This window comes from Panthera tigris, chromosome A2, assembly GCF_018350195.1.
Source record: "Panthera tigris isolate Pti1 chromosome A2, P.tigris_Pti1_mat1.1, whole genome shotgun sequence".
NCBI classification, from domain to species: domain Eukaryota; kingdom Metazoa; phylum Chordata; class Mammalia; order Carnivora; family Felidae; genus Panthera; species Panthera tigris.
The window spans coordinates 21,269,318-21,286,201 of NC_056661.1; the positions used below are offsets into that span (position 1 = coordinate 21,269,318).

The window sequence follows — 16,884 nt, forward strand, 5'->3', positions numbered from 1 at the left end:
CCTATTTCTAGGCCTACCTCATTTCATTATACTCCACTTAATTGCGCTTCACAGATACTGTATTTTTTACAAACGGAAAGTCTGTGGTAGCTCTGCAATGACCAAGTCTACCGGCACCATTCTTTCCAACGGCCTTTTCTTGCTTTATGACTCTGTCACGTTTTGGTAATTCTCACAATGTTTCAAATGTTCAATAGTACAATAGTTGTTATGGTGATCTGTGATCTGTGGTGTTACTATTGTAGTTGTTTTGGTGCACCACAAATTGTGCCCATAAAAGATGGAGAACTTAACTGATAAATGCGTGTGTTATGATTGCTCCACCTACTGGCCATTCCCCCACCTCTCTCCATCTTCTTGGGACTTCTAACTCCCTGAGACACAACGATATGAAAATTAGGCCAATTACTAACACTACAATGGCTTCTAAGTGTTCAAGGAAAAGGAAGGGTCAACCAATGTATCAAAAATTTCACTGCTGTCTTAAAGAAATTGCCACAGTCACCCTTACCCTTCAGCACCTACGGCATTGGTCAGCACTCATCAACATTGAGATAGGACCCTCCACCAGCAAAAAGATTATGATTTCCTGAAAGCTCAGATGATGGTTAGACTATAATGTAAACATAACTCTTACATGCACCAGGAAACCAAAAATTTCATGTGACACCCGGTACTGCAATGTTTGCTTTATTGCAATGATCTGTAATTGAACCCGCAATATCTCTGAAGTATGCCTGTACATGAAATGCTCAGAATAAGCAAATCCATACAAATAATGGTTGCAGGGGCTAGAGAGTGACTATTAGTGGGTATAGGGTTTATTTTTGAGGCTATAAAAATGTTCTGGGGCAGTTGGGTGGCTCAGTCCATTAAGCCTCTGACTCTTGATTTCGGCTCAGGTCACAATCTCATGGTGGTGGGATTAAGCCCCTAGCTGGGCTCCATGCTGAGTGTGGGGCCTGCTTGGGACTCTCTCTCTCCCTCTGCCCCTCCTCCCCTGCTCCTGCTTGCATGCACGCTCTCGGTCTCTCAAAAGAGAAAATAAACATTACAAAAAATGTTTGGGAATTAGACAGTATGATTGTACAACTCTATAAACAGACTAAAAATCACTGAATTAGTACTGTGAAATTAGAAAAAAATGAAAGAAGTATACCTGAATATAATTTGAGAGCCAAGCAGAACACATAATTTTATTTACAAAATACTAAGAATCCCAGTGTCCAAAGAAAGCTTAAGACTTCTGTCTAATGACTTTAAGTGACAAGAGCATTACACGTGGGCTTTTCCACAAAAATAAAATTTTATTAGAAACATTTGAATATAAATGTATAAAATAGTTTTATATATCTATATAAAAATGATATCAAATATATTTAGCATAGTATAAAAACAGTTAATATACAACTTAAATATATTTTTAGAATATTTTACATATAAAAACGTAAAGTTCACCAAATGTTCTTTCTCTCTAATCCTCAGCTATTGCCATGCTTCATTTAACTCGGGCTTCTTTCCAAATTCAAGTAAAAGTTAACCTTTAAATTTACTCAGAACAGTCTCTTAGTATCAAAATCCTTTTGCTCATTTGCTTTTCTCCTTCTTTTCTTTCCCTTTTGGTTCCAATACATATATATATTTTTTTTATTCTTAAGAAATGAGATCAATCACTAACTTTTCAAGAGCAAGAAGAAATGTGATGTTACCTACTTGTTGGAACTACCCATCCATGTGGAGGCCTACGGAAGAGTGACAAAAAAATGGGACAAAACATACAAGTACCCTGCTTCCACCAAATACCCTATGCCAGGGCACAGAAGGGATCTAAGAAGCCCTGGGTCCTATCCTTTAGTTTGTGTAATGTTTATTTAAAAAGAAATTTTTTTTAATGTTTATTTATTTTTGAAGGAGAGAGAGACAGAGTGAGCAGGGGAGGGGCAGAGAGAGAGGGAGACACAGAATCCAGAGCAGGCTCCAGGCTCTGAGCTGTCCGCATAGAGCCCAAAATGGGGCTCAAACTCACGAGCCACAAGATCATGACCCGAGCCAAAGTCAGATGCTTAACCGACTGAGCCACCCAAGCACCCCAGTTTGTGGAACGTTTAAACTGGTACACAGAGTAACTAACTTTCCCAAAACACCAACTAGAACAGGACAAACAACACGAGCCATACCTTCATAACTGCACTTTCCAGTCATCTCTCTGAAACCAACACCTCATGCGTATCACTCACCTGGTCTTTTGGCTTTTGTTCTGTGTTTAGGGGTTGCAGAGGATTCAGTTGGTCATTCCTTCCCCCAGCGACATCACCAGAGGACCATGTGGGAATCAGGTTTCTGGGGTGAGTGCTGGGCTTTGTGCCATCCTGCAGCTTCTCCTTCACTTGAGAAATACCACATTTACCTTCTAGCTCATTCTCTCGAACTAAGCCATCTTTCAGTGAGTCCCTCCTTTCTGAAGGTAGGATGTCAATATTCACTCTACTGATTGTGGCTAGTGATTCTGCAGTATTGCTCACGTCCAGCTTGGAGGTGTGGACTTTCAGACTTGCTGGTGACTTCAAGGGGCCAGTGACCATGGGTTTCTCCTGGGACAAATATTTGTCTTCACCCTGAGTGAAAATAGGCTTCTAATTTATTACAGCACTCCTCACACCCCATAAAATTAACTCAAAAGGAATGGCAGGTTCCTCAGAAGTTAAACATAGAATCATCACACAACCTGGGAATCTCACTCCTAGGTAAATATCTCGAAGAACTGAAAAGTAAGACTCAAACAGGTTATTTGCTCACCAGTGTTTAGAGCAGCATTATTCACACTGGCCTAAAAGTGGAAACAACCTCAATGTCCATTAGCAGATGAATAAACAAAATATAATATACACATACAATGGAATATTATAAAGCCATTAAAAGGAGTGAAGTACTGACACATGCTATGACATGGGTGAACCTTGAAAACATGCTGAATGAAATAAGCAAGACACAAAAGGACAAATATTGTATGATTAACTTATCTAGAACAGGTAAACTCCTAGAGACGGAAAGTAGATTAGAGGTTACCAGGGCCTGGGAACGGGAGGAATGGGAGACTATTGCTTAATGAGCACAGAGTTTGCTTGGAGCAATGAAAGGGTTTTGGAAGATAGTGGTGATGGTTGCACAACATTGTGAGTGTAGTTAAGGCCACTAAATTGTATGCTTAAAAATGGTTCAAAATGTCAAATTCTATGTCATAGATATTTCACAATAAAAGAAAATTTAAAAATTTAAAAATAAATCAGCAACCTAGATACAAGTGCTAAAATTATAAAACTCCTAGAAAAAAACATAGCCATATGTCATCATGAACTTGGATTTGGCACAGGATTCTTAGATAGGACACCAAAAGTACAAGCAACATAAGAAAAAAAAAAAAAAAAGATAATTGGCTTTCATCAACATTAAAAACTTTTGTGTATAACTGGACATTATTAAGAAAGTAAAAAGCCAGGGCACCTGGGTGGCTCAGTCTGTTAAGCATCTGACTCTGGATTTTGGCTCAGGTCATGATCTCACAGTTTGTGAGTTCGAGCTCCGTGTCTGGCTCTACACTGCCAGTGTAGAGCCTGCTTGGAATTCTCTCCTCCCCTCCCCTCCCCTCCCCTCCCCTCTCCCTCTCTCTCTCCCCCTCTCTCTGCCCCTCCCCTGCTCATGTTACTCTGTCTCTCTTTCAAAACAAATAAATAAACTTAAAAAAAAAAAAAAGCAAAAAAACCAAAGTATATAGCATGGGAAGAAATATTCGTAAATCATATCTCTGATAAGGAGCTAGTGTCCAGAAAATAGAAAGAACTCTTAGACCTCAACAACAAAACTACAAAAAACTCAATTAAAAAACGGGCAAAGGGCTTAACAGACATTTCTTGAGGGAAGAAATACAAATGGTCAAGAAGCTTATGGGAAGGGACTCTATGTCATTGGTCATCAGGGAAATGCAAACCCAGACTACACTCAGCATTTCACATCCACTAGGATGGCTAGAATGAGAAAAGTAGAAAATCACAGGAGCTGCTGAGGTTGTGGAGAAACCAGAACTCTTGTGGACTGCTGGTAGGAAAGTAAAATGGTGCAACCACTTTGGAGAACGGCATTGTGGTACCTCAGAAAGTAAACACAGAATTACCACATGACCCAGCAATTTCATTCCTATGCATATACGCAAAAGAACTGAGAACAGAGACTCAAAGACTTGTACCCAAATGTTCATACCAATAGCCAAAAGGTGGAAACAATTCAATACCCACCAGTGAATGACTGGATAAGCAAACTGTGGTGCACACATATAACGGAGTATCACTCAGACATAAAAACTGATGAAGTGCTGACACATGCTACCTCAAAAACATCATGCTGAGTGAAAGAAGCCAGACGCGAAAAGTCACTTATTATATGGTTCCATTTATATGAAATACTTGGAGTAGGCAAATCCACAGAGACAGAAAACACATTGGTGGTTTCCAGGGACTGGATGGAACAGGGAATGAGGATGATTACTTAATGGTCTGGGGTTTCCTTTTGGGGTGATGTGAAATGTTTTGGAACTAGATAGAGATGGTGGTTGCACAACATTGTGAATGTACTAAATGCAATTAATGGCTTACTTTAAAATGGTTAACTTGATGTTATGTAACTTGCTTTGAATACCTACTATTTTAATAGTTGCTAAAATACATACCCTTTAAAACGAAACATACCATTACATATGTCTTGGAGCCCTCAGAAGAGTGAGGCTGGAGGGGAAAGACTTTATGATTTGATTCAGCCTTTCCAGAAACGACTGCAGCAACAGGTTTCGATTTAGAGTCACCGTTTTTAATATTATTTTTGGAGGTCTTTCTTTATGAGGAAGAAAAGAAAAAATTATCATCAGTATAGTGAAGATTAAAGGTTTTTACATATATAGAGAAATGTGTGTATGTATTATAAGAACCATAGAACTAGTCCATTTAGAGAGAATATTCTTCCAAAAACCAGGCAGCAGCATTCTGCAAAACACCTGACCGGTACTTTTGTTTTTAATGTTTATTTATTTATTTTGTGAGAGAGAGAGAGAGAGAGAGAGAGAGAGAGAATCCTAAGCAAGCTCCATGCTGCCAGCATACAGCCTGATGCAGGGGCTCAATCTCATGAAACATGAGGTCATGACCTGAGCCAAAATCCAGAGTTGGATGCTTAACCAGACAGAGCCACCCAGGCACCCCTGACCAGTACTCTTCAAAAACAATCAAGGTCATGAAAAACAAAGAAAGTGAGAAACTGTCACAGACACAAGGTGACTAAGGAGATAGGAGGACTAAATGTAGTATGATATCCTGGATTGGATCCTGGCAGAAAAAGGACATTAGTAGAAAAACTAGAGAAAGCCAAATAAAGTCTGGAGTTCAGTCAACAGTAAGCCACTGATGCCATTTATGGTATGTCAACGTTTACAACAGGAGAAACTGGGTGACGGGTATACATAAACTCTCTGTGCTCTCTCTGCAACTTGTCTGTAAATACAAGACTATTCCAAAATAAAAAATCTATGAGAAATTACCTTATGTACAGAAGAACCGGCATAATTTTCAAGTTTCATATGTTTGTGATTAAATCACAACTGCTTTGCCAAGTTTCAGAGTACGCTCAGCCTGGACTTGCAGAATAAAAGTGTAGAGGATTAATATCCCCAACTCTTTTAGTGTGACATTTCTACAACTGAGCTAACTAATAACCCTTTGGAGAATTCAATGGGAGGGTGAGACCAGTGCTGTGGAAGGCCAAAGGTCTGTTTGATGCCAAATTATAGACAATGTAAATAAAAAGATGGTCTTTCTTTATCCCCTGGGGCCTCTCTAGTATTGCTCTCAAATCTAACATGTCACAAGACACAGATCACGAAGCTCTTGTCCAGCCCTAACTCTTACATCCTGAAACAGCTGTTTAGTGAAGGTAACACCTGCCAAAGAAAGAAATTTTTCTCTTGAGAAATTTATATGAGTGAAGAGGGAAACTTACAAAAGCTCTCAAATTTGAGTGCTCATTCTTAAACATGACTATTATCTTACATGGCACATAATGTAAGAGGCTTCTTAGACAATCTCACTTTCATATGGTTTCTAAAATATATATTCTTTTGAAAGAATTGTAGTTGATAGGTCTTGGAATCCTCTGAGGAATTTAAAGTCATTCTCTAAATGGTTCCCTATATTTCTGATTTTAGCAATTAAGTAAACCTCAACACAAGCCCTAATCACACAATTTTCCTTCATGTTTAAAAACAAAAAATCACCGGGGCACCTGGGTGGCTCAGCCCATGAAGCATCTGACTCTTGATTTCGGCTCAGGTCATGATCTCGAGGTTCGTGAGTTCAAGCCCCTCGTCGGGCTCTCTGCTGACAGTACAGATTCTCTCTCCCCCTCTCTCTCTGCCCTCACCGGCTCGTTCGCATGCACTCTCTCACTCTCACTCTCTCAAAATAAATAAATAAACTTAAGAAAATAATAAATAAAAATTTAAAAATCACCATAAATTCTAACAAACGAAAATTATACAAGCTACCTTCTTTTACTCCGTCTATCTAGCCACCTATTTGCAAGGGAAGTATCTTACGCCTTTGTGGCCTCCAAAAACAAAGAGATTTGGCGCTTTATGTAAGGCTGCCTCAGGATGCTCCTCACAGAGGGTCTTTCTTCAGGCCTTTTGCTCAGCATTGTTCTTATTAGTTCTGCTAGCTCTGGACTATAGTCTTTCGGCATCGGCGGCAGCTACAAAGAGAAATGATATCACAATTACTACTACGATCTTGTGAAGCAAAGTCTGAAAGAAAAGGTAGAGGTTTCCCAATATTATTGGAAATAATTACCCACAGGAGCATCCGACTTCAGCTCAAGTCACGAACTCGCGGTTTGTGAGTTTGAGCCCCACATACAGCTCTCTGCTGTCAGCGCAGAACCACTTTAGATTCTCTGTCCCCACTTTCTCTCTGCCCCTCCCCTACTCATTCATTTTTTTTTCTCTCTCTCTCTCTCAAAACTAAACATTAAAAATAAATAAATAAAAATAAAAGTACCTGTGTGTGTATGTGCACGCCTAATAAAGACATGTATGTTTTCATACAGACAGGAAAATGCTAGGAAGGCTGCACACAAAAGTGTTAGTAATGGTTATCTCCAGAGGATAGATGAGAATCGAAGGAGAGGGGAATTTACTCCTCCTCTCTTGTCTGATTCTTCAAGTAGTGGAATTATGGGCAAATTTTACTTTCTTGTGTGTTTTCAATATTTAAAATTAATTATTATTATTAATAATGTAATATTATTCAATAAATATTATTCAATAAGTATTCAATATTTAAAATTAATTATTAATTAAAATTAATTATTCAATATTTAAAATATTTAAAATTGAGTCTTGGCATAATATTAAAATCAGTAAGTGGGTTATAGCTTTAAAACTTAAGGGTGTGCACAGATGCCTCACACTAGAGAGGACAACCAGACTTATGGAACAAACATAGAAAGTTGGCGACTCTGGTGTCTATATTACACACATTGCTTTCTGCAGTTCTTAACTGCTTACTTGTGATTGCGATAATCATCAAAGGAGCAACATGTGCAATGAGTAGACTCACTTTATTTTTATTTATTATTATTATTATTTTACATTGTTGCAAAGTGTCCTCCAATCACCAGCTACTGAGCAAGCTGCGAATAGAATGGGTACTTCTTGCCCAGAGTAGACTCATTTTAGGTGGGACTCATTTAACCCAAACTACTTATAAGATGCTACCAATATTCCCTCAGGGCACCTGCACATTCTGTGGTTACAAGGTAGAGGTTTTCAAAAAGCCAACTCTTCAGAACGATTAAGCCATCTTCACAAATTAATATTAAAAAATATTAATCCCCTCTGTTTCTTTTTTTTAAATATATATATTTGAGAGAGAGAGAGAGAGAGAGAGAGAGAGAGAGAGAGACAAAGTGTGAGTGGGGAAGGGGCAGAGAGAGAGGGCAACACAGAAGCCAAAGCAGGCTCCAGGCCCTGATCTGTCAGCACAGAGCCCGATGTGAGGCTTGAACCCATGAGCCATACGATCATGACCTGAGTCGAAGTCGGACACTCAACTGACTGAGCCACCCGGGCGCCCCTAGTCCTGTCTGTTTCTAGTTCAACCTTCCCCATAGAAGGGACCTACCATTCTTACCTATCCAACTGACATCAATGATTACTCATTTTTGCCAATAGCTACTTACAAAGGTGCATTAAAGTAACTTTGCTCCAAATATTAAAACAATTAGTTCCAGAATATTCTTTACCTTTCCTTCAATAATCCGATAAACTAAAGAATTCATGTCTTTTGCATTGAAAGCATGCTTCAGGGTGGCCATTTCATAAACACAGCATCCCAGAGCCCAAACATCAGACTAGAAAAGAAAAACAGTAAACAGTTAAATGTCGGAATGCCTTACTTATATTTTTCCTCTTAAAAAAACAAAAACAAAACCAGACATTTTCCTTGAGCCAATTCACAGATAATTCTTCTATCTGATGGGTTCTGAAGTTACGAATACTGTCCTAGAGACAAGGTGAACTGGCATATGCAGCCCAATCCTACCTTATAGTTGTAGGGTTTGTTCGAAAACAGTTCAGGGCTCATGTAATAAGGTGTGCCGATGAGAGTGCTGGCCATGTCACAGTGGTTCTCTAACACCCGGGCAATTCCCAAATCACCCACTTTGATGATGTTTGTTCTTGTCAGGAAGACATTTTGAGTTTTCAGATCTCGGTGAAGGATGTGTTTTTCATGTAAATACTGAGGACAGAAATAAAACTTCATTAAATATTAATATACTGACCTACTTACTTATTCCTGTCTTCTTACATACCAGCAACAATTGCATGAGTTAAATAATCTCAGTTATCTACATAAAAAAACACTACTGTTTTACAAAATCTCTAAACAAAAAGTCTGATTCACAACTTTCCAAAGCAAGGAATTAAGTTCCATGCATAGTGTGCCCAAAAATCTTCAAAATTGTTCCCGGTGCCTTGACAATGTTACCATTTAGCATTAAATGGTTCCAGTTAAAATACACTTACAAATTCCCACTGAAGGTAGAAAGACAACTTGTACAGAGTCAGATACACATTCCCTCACACTCATGAAATCTTCAGCTTAATAACATTTTCAAACATAACAAGATAACTCTTATTTAGAGAGAGTACCTTAGAATTTAAACAAAGTCAATCATTTCTGGACAAGTCTGCTCAGCTCCAGAGTAGTATTTCATAAACAGTCTCACTTTTGACTATGTGTATATTCAAACACAAACATATCTTGCATTTCTACTCACTCTGCCACAGCAGGGTTAAAGCCCAAATCCCCACAGTTTCGGCATATTAATTAACCCAACCACCTTGTGGTATGACATAGCTGACCAGCTGGCAACAGAAACGGTCATTCTTTGCTCTTTGTCAACTCAGGGCCCTTAAAATTGATTTTGCTATAAATATTAAGTGAATAGAGAACTGGCATCCCCCGCAAACCGAAATCCATGTCTACCTCAACATAGACATCATTTATTCAAAAACACTCGAATGCTATGGTGAGAGGGACTGGGTCCACCTCATAAATGGATTTTTTTTTTTAAATACATTTTTTTTTTCATGAAGCATTTTCCTAAAATCCACCTGCCCTCTGCCTGTCACCTTGGAGCAAATGGAATGCTGGGAGTCTGGACAGTACCTGCAGAGCCATGGCGATCTGAACAAACCACTCCACCACCTGACTCTCAGGCAGAAGCCGCCCCTTCTGTTCTTTGAGCTTTCGGTACAGATCACCTCCTTCGCAGAAGCCCATGACGATGTACAGCAGACCGTCCCCTCCCTCCCATGACTCCTTGTAGGTGACAATGTTAGGGTGCTTCAACTGAGACAGGAGCTGAGCTTCCTGTTCAGCAGCGCGCCGCTCTCGGCTAGAGGCGTTTCGGAGGTTCAGCTTTTTGATGACATACTACAGAGAAAACATACGATTTTACAGTGTGCATATAAGCATACAGTTTTATAGGTTTAAGAGTATTTAAGGGTTCTCCTGAATGTCCTCAAAACCAACCTCCTGGAGCCTATCAGATAACCTATTCATTTTGTTATTCACAAAGTGCAAAATTGGGAAAAAGATTTGCTATCACTTACTAATACTTTCAACAGGTTGGACTTAGAGCAGACTGGAGGGTCACAAAAAATGTATACTTCCCATCTGCATTTTATAATTTCATTAACGGATAAAAGAGGAGTCCATCTGAACATACAACTGGATCAATCGTAAAATCCGTGATAGAGATTCCTTAACCTCTAAGTTTCCCCTACAAAAGTATATAATATATGGCTTGAAAATACAGCTGCAGACAGAATGGGTCCACAGATTGCATTAGATAATCAAAGGGATCCATGGCCTAATAAGGTTAAAAATCACTGATTCTCAACATTAAAAATTATTCCCATTAAAAAAAAAGTCAGGATCCTCTGACACCTAATACATTGCCCTTGACCAATTCATTATTCAACAAACACATATATAAATGTGCTTTGTAAAACATAAACTGCTGCTCACACGTGAGGGGCTGTTATTACAACCAATACCCCATTCTCCACTCAAAAAAAATCCAATGACCTCCCCCACCTCCCCTATTTCTGAATAAATCTCTTATGCCCGAACTTGTGTTCCAGGCAGAGCTACCAGCACCTGACACCAGGCAGAATAATCTAGAGGGCCTTATACTTGAAGGAACATCTCCTTTCAGCTTGCCTGGGGCACTGTCCCTATCCTGGTGTCATTATTAATAGCACCTCCCTTTAGTTTCAGAACTGTCCCAGTTTGTATGATACATTATATGGTCACCCTACTTATAAACCACTTTAAAGAACTGGCTCATTATCCTGAGGGTCAGGGGATAAAGTGCTTTAAAGAAAGGAATGGCAACATTAGTGTTAAGTTTGAGAAGGATCACGGAGATGGCAATGCAAGTGATGGGTTCAAGAGTAAGCCATGTGGCAGGGAGGACCAGTGGAGGCCATGGCCACAGCTCAGCTAAAGATAATGATGTCCTGGAATGGGGGAAGCGGGGGGTACCACTGGATACAGAACAGGCCTGCTGGCTTAGTGGGCAGGTGAATGGTGGCGGTGGTGTGTGTCAAGAATGACTTCCGGGTATGGCCAGCTTGGGCAAATGGATGGCAAGTGGTACCACTCACTAAAATGGGGACCGTGAAAGGTTTGGCGGGAAGGTGATGAACTGAGTTTTAAGCGAGTCCAGTAGTCTCCAGGTCAGATGTATGGGGCCCTTCGTCCAAAGAGTAATCCTTGCCAGGCGCTGTATGAGATTCTAGGAATGAATGATCTCACGGAATTGTCAGAGTGGAGAGGGTGTGTAGATCAAGCACAACAATTAACACTATAAAGAACTACAGGCAGTTTGGGGCGCACATGACAGTACGGCCTGGCCTACTCTTGGTGGTATGGGGAGGTTTCGCCGAAGAAGGGACATCCGAAGTGAGTCTCCTTTAGACCTCTCCGCGCCTAGCCTTTGAACAGCGGCCTCGGCATACCGCTGCCTGCCCTCCACCCCCTGCCGGGCCCCAACCCCGCCGACCTGCCTGCCGTCCCGCCGGTGCCTCACGAGCGTCACCTCCCCGTAGCTGCCCCTGCCCACGACCCGCAGGTAGCAGTAGGCGGCCAGGGGCATGTTCCCGGCGCCGGCCCAAAGCTGGGATGCGGCGGCAGCGGCGGCCAGGGTAGCGGGCCGCGGCGGGAGACCCCGCTCATGCCCGAGAAGCCGCGGTACTGGAGGCTGCGGAGACGGCCGGGCCCCGAGGCGAGTACGGAAGCCGGGCCCACAGCGACGCCGCTGCCATAGCGATCCCAGCCAACGCAGCACCGCGCACGCTCCGCCGGCCCGGAAACATCCACCACAGAGCCGAAGCGCCAGGCAGCCAGAGCGGTTCCGCTATTCGGGAGGACCGCCATCTATAGAGCCCAGGCTCAGGACGGCCAGAGCGACTCCTCTGGTCCTTGCGCGCGGACCTTGTGCTTCGGTTCCACCGCCGGGAACTTCCGGGTGCGAGCAAAAATAAAAGCAGGGAAGTTTCCACCTACGTGATCTAAGTGCTTTGAAAGTATTGGTCCTTCTTTCTACAAATAAATTATCGACCGCCTACCGTGTGCCAGGCCGATAAAGTCCCTGTCCTCCTGAGATTCCCATTCTAATCGAGGATGACAGACTAGATTCTACAACTAACATTTGTTACGTTTGCTTTATCACACAATGGTTCAGGTATGCATCTAGCAATACATCTTATTTTTATGCATTTCAAAAGAAATTGAGGAGACCAGTACATTTCCCCCTAAACACTTAAGCTTGTGCATTAAGAAATGCAAAGAACTCTCATAACCATCCAAACCACTGCACTGTGATTTGACCAAATTCTGGCATGGTTTTTAACAGCTTGAGGTAGTGTCTGTAGGAGGACCCTCCTTAAAAGGCCCGTGTGTGGAAGTTCAAAGCTGCCGAAAGAATTTATCCTTTGACACAGAGGACACCTCCCTTCCCTTTCCTAGAGCATTTACCTAAAAGAGTTTACAATTGTGAATCTTTCCTATGTCCCTGTTAGATAGATACATGGGTATCTCCTGTAACCAAGAGCACCTTTCTCAAGGACCTATAATCCACCCCTTTGAAGTGTAAGGTTTGCCTACATCCAAGAACCAGTTTTTGCCCAGTTGGAGGCAATATCGCCCCTGTTGAGAATGGGTAATGTTAACAGAAATTCAACCCAGCAAATTTGAAGATCGAATTGACTCTATTAAGCAATTCGTGAGTCAGGCAGCATCCTATATGGCAAGTAGAGAGATGCTCTAAGGAGTTGTTCAAAAGGGAAGGTTTTTACTCGAACTAAGGCAGGGCAAGCAAGTTATCTGAAAGAAAGGATTGTTTCAGGTCAGGACATATTTTTTTGTGAGGAAGGGAGTGGTGGGGTGTTTAATTATACAGATTATCTCACTTAGTGCTGATCAGGAAATTTCAGATTGAGTGTTAGAAGGTCACATTCTTGGGTTTGGTTGAAACTGTAATCAATTCTTGGTTTGCTCTTGGGGGCAGTGGAGGGGGCAAATGACTCCATCTGGGGCTTGTTGTCTCTTTTTTAATAATACTATTACCCCCAGAAAGTTAATTTATGATTTTCCCCAGTTAATCCCCACTTCCCCATTAGAGCCAAGTACATTAGCTCCTTTAATCCTTATATCAACCCTATGAGGCTGATACTTTTATCATCTTCATTTTACAGTTAAGGAAATTGAATCTCTGGGAAGTTAAGAAACTCATGCTAATGGAGAGAATAAAATGGAGTCAGCGTTGCTAAGAGGATTATTTAAAATTGGGGCACCTGGCTGGCTCAGTTGGAAGAGCATGCAGCTGTTGATCTTGGGGTCATAGGTTGGTGCCCCACACTGGGTGTAGATATTACTTAAATAAATTTTTAAAAATAACTTAAACATTTTTTAAATAAATAAATAAAGGAACCAGGAGGAAATAAAAAAGGAGCCAGGAATAAAAAAAAAATGGAACCAGGAGGATGTTGAGGATGTGGAGCCTATACATGTCTTCTGTCTCAAAGTCTTGGAATTTTTGCTGAATTCAGCTAAAAGCCAAGGCAGCTGCTACATGTGAAAATGGACATAAATGGACTTTCTGCCTAACGCTAGCCCTAGCAAGCAATCACATATATGTTACTGTAACTATAGCTATACACGCACAAGTTACATTTTGTTAAAAACAACTATGTATGTAAATCCTCTCTTCCTTCTTTAAAAACTCTTAATTCCTTTGTCTCTCCAGAGCATGCTTTCAATTTCAATCGAATCTCTGTCTCCTGGATTGCAATCCGTAAAACCCCAAATAAACACACATATTTTATTTTGTAGCTTGCAATTTTCTCTTTCATTGGTCTATACTCAAAACAGGCTGATGGCTTGCTCGCTCCTAAAACGCCTGTAGTTACTTGGTCACACCTGCCGTTGAGAAAGCTTCCTGAAAAATGACTCAGATTCCCTAGATGCCTTTCTTAGTCTTCTTCCATCCATCTTCCCCTTTGCCCCTCTGGTGAATCCTCTCCTTTCTTGGTTTCTAGAACTTTCCTGGTTCTCCTGTCTACTCTTGTTCTCTTTTGACTTCTCATGATCCCCTCAGGTTTGAGGCTCTCCCAGGGTTCTCTACTCTTCTCTCTGCCTTTTACCTTCTCCAACTTGCTCTTCATCAAATCTATCATTCACTCTACAGACATTTAGTACGAGCCTTCATGGTGCAAGACTAGTGCCCTGCCCTGGAGGCACGAAAGGAACAAGACAGACAAAGCCCTGCCCCTGTGGGACTTAGGGTTGAAGAGAGAGATACTTGCCGACTGAGGTCAGTGCCATACTGAAAGGTCACCAGGCCCAGGCTGCCCATCCAGGGGAGGTTGTCCCAAGCAATCATTGCTTGAACTGAAGTTTGAAGGAAAAAATTTTCAGGCAAAGGGAGCGCCATATGCTAAGGTCCAGTGGACTTATTTTGTGACTTCACCTCCTTGCTGCAGTGGGAACTCTCTGAGCATTGGGCCAGCCCTGCCTGCTTCAAGACTCCAAACCCAGCAGTTGACGTGGGGACGGCACACAGTAGATATGAGTGGATGAAATGGGGGCTGATGAATGAACAAGTGAAAAAGCACCCGCCTACACAGACTGGGAAAAAGTCTCTATGATTGAAGCTGAAAGACCCTGGGGGCCCATGGCTGGGTGAGATGGAGGGGTCAGCAGGGGCCAGACCCCTCAGGACACAGAAGTGTATACGATGAGGACAGGTCTCAAGCAGATCCACATTTTTAAATGATGACTCTAGTTGCTGCCAGAGAGTAGACTGTAGGAGTAGAGTGGAAATGGGGGGGGGGGGCAGCCATGTAGGTGAGAGATGAGGGTGGCTTGGACTCGGTGGTGACTGGGGACTTGGAGAGAAGTAAATGGATTAGAAAGATAGAGAGTCTGAGGTGAGGGATGAGGGGTGGGGAGTCTATGGAAGGAAGCCAGCCAGAATACCACCCAGCTCTCTGGCTTGGATGCCTGGATGGATGGTGGTGGCCTTCACTGGGGTGGACAACAAGAGAGGAAGACCAGGCTTGGTGGTGGAATACAGGAGGGGGAAAAAAGTCATGAGTTCAGTTGGGATATATCAGGTGGAGGGGCTCTGAGCAAATCAGGCAGGCAGTTGGCTGTGTGGGTGGAGCTCAGAGCAGGTCTGAGGTGTCCTGTGTCCTATGTGTCATCCCTTTGCACCAGCAGCACAAACCCCCTCTCAAGCCCCTAGGCTCAATCCTCAGCAACCTCACCTGCTTTCTGTCCACCCATCTCCCACTTTCCACATCCACAGGGTGAGTCAACCTATCCTCTTCTTCTGTAACATGGGGAGAATCACAGCATCCATCATCCTCGGGACATGAGATAGGACACAAATGCTGAGAAGCGGGCCAGGTGCTAGTCGCTGTTCTCCTTCCCTTCTGGCCACATAAATGTATTTCTCAAACCTTCTAGGGACCAAGCTTGGTGCTGGTCATCTCCCAACAGTCCAGTCTTGATCTCACCACACCCCTGTGTAGAATATCTTTGGGGTTTTCCAAAAAGACTGGCCACTTCCAGGCCAGGCTGGTCCCAAACCACTTCCCAGCCTCCTTCCCTGCCCTCTTCATCAGGTCCTGCTTCCATCGGGTACACAACTGCACCTCTCCCAAGCACACGTCACACCTACCCATCTACTTTCCCTCCCTCTCCTTTCTCCTTCCCCTGCCCAAGGGCTGCCCTGCTTCCCAGGCACCTCCTCTAGGAGCCTTCCCCGAAGCCTATGGGAGTGAGCTGCACCACTTCCAGATCACTCCAGCCCCTTCGTGCTCCTCTTAGGTTCTGACACTCGCTGGGCTTCCTTTGAGTCATCGGGCTCCTTTTCCCAACACATCAGCTCACTGAACACCGCGAGGCACTTGAGTTCATCACTGTGGCGTGCTGGTGCTTGGCGCTGTGCACAACCCACCATGGGGCTCGTTTGATACAGGTGCAGGAAGTCAACACAGCCTCCAATGCAGTTTCATGTTGATCCACCTCATCTCCCACAAAGGCCAGAAAACAGGCCAGAAGGTCATTCTGGCCTGGGGATGATAAGCCTTTTCCCAGAATCTGCTCTGTGAGACAAAGTCCGAGACAAGCAAACAGAGATCAAAGTGGCCTCTGGGCCCCCTCACCTTATCAGGGTCATAGCAGCCAGCACATCCCACCCAGGGCCATGGAGTGGATTGACCGGGGCCACATCTACCTTGCATGCTGTGGCTTGTGGGAGACACCGAGGGTTTGGGCATAAAAATTAAGAAATTGAAGGTCCAGGGGCGCCTGGGTGGGTCAGTCGGTTGAACGTCCGGCTTGGGCTCAGGTCATGATCTCACAGTTCGTGGGTTCGAGCCCCACATCGGGCTCTGTGCTGACAGCTCAGCGCCTGGAGCCTATTTCAAATTCTGTGACTCCCTCTCTCTCTGCTCCTCCCCTGCTGCTCGTGCTCTGTCTCTGTCTCTCTCTCTCTCTCTCTCTCTCAAAAATAAGCAGTAAAAAAAAAATTAAAAAAAAAAAAAAGAAATTGAAGGTCCAAAGCTGTCCCTGGGGTTTTCAACTCTACTTCTCCTTTCTTCCTAATAATGCAGAGGGCATTTCTGTCATTATGTGATAGTCTTGGGCTTTGGAGTCTGAAAGATCTGGGTTTGAATACCTGACTGTTGCCTGCTGCAGGACCAAT

The 16,884-nt window shown here is 42.8% G+C and overlaps 1 protein-coding gene across 11 annotated transcripts in view; it reads right to left on the reverse strand.

Moving 5' to 3' along the window:
* Window positions 1–12,254, reverse strand: part of NEK4 (NIMA related kinase 4) — a 50,592-nt gene extending 38,338 nt beyond the window's left edge. For 3 of the 11 annotated variants that reach the window (XR_006214828.1, XR_006214827.1, XM_042979128.1), the window contains exons 1-7: window positions 11,674–11,922; window positions 9,771–10,037; window positions 8,640–8,837; window positions 8,341–8,448; window positions 6,635–6,789; window positions 4,740–4,881; window positions 2,238–2,615 (exon numbers count right to left, since the gene is read on the reverse strand). Coding sequence is in view for 9 of the 11 variants with exons in the window: in XM_042979128.1 (XP_042835062.1) it covers window positions 2,238–2,615; window positions 4,740–4,881; window positions 6,635–6,789; window positions 8,341–8,448; window positions 8,640–8,837; window positions 9,771–10,037; window positions 11,674–11,766 (1,341 nt within the window). In the remaining 2 variants the exon portion in view is untranslated. Of the gene's footprint in view, window positions 1–2,237; window positions 2,616–4,739; window positions 4,882–6,634; window positions 6,790–8,340; window positions 8,449–8,639; window positions 8,838–9,770; window positions 10,038–11,673; window positions 11,924–12,238 lie in introns of those variants that run through there. The other 8 variants (XM_042979126.1, XM_042979125.1, XM_042979127.1 and 5 more) reach the window with 5 other exon arrangements.
* Between the last annotated feature and the right edge of the window lie 4,630 nt (window positions 12,255–16,884).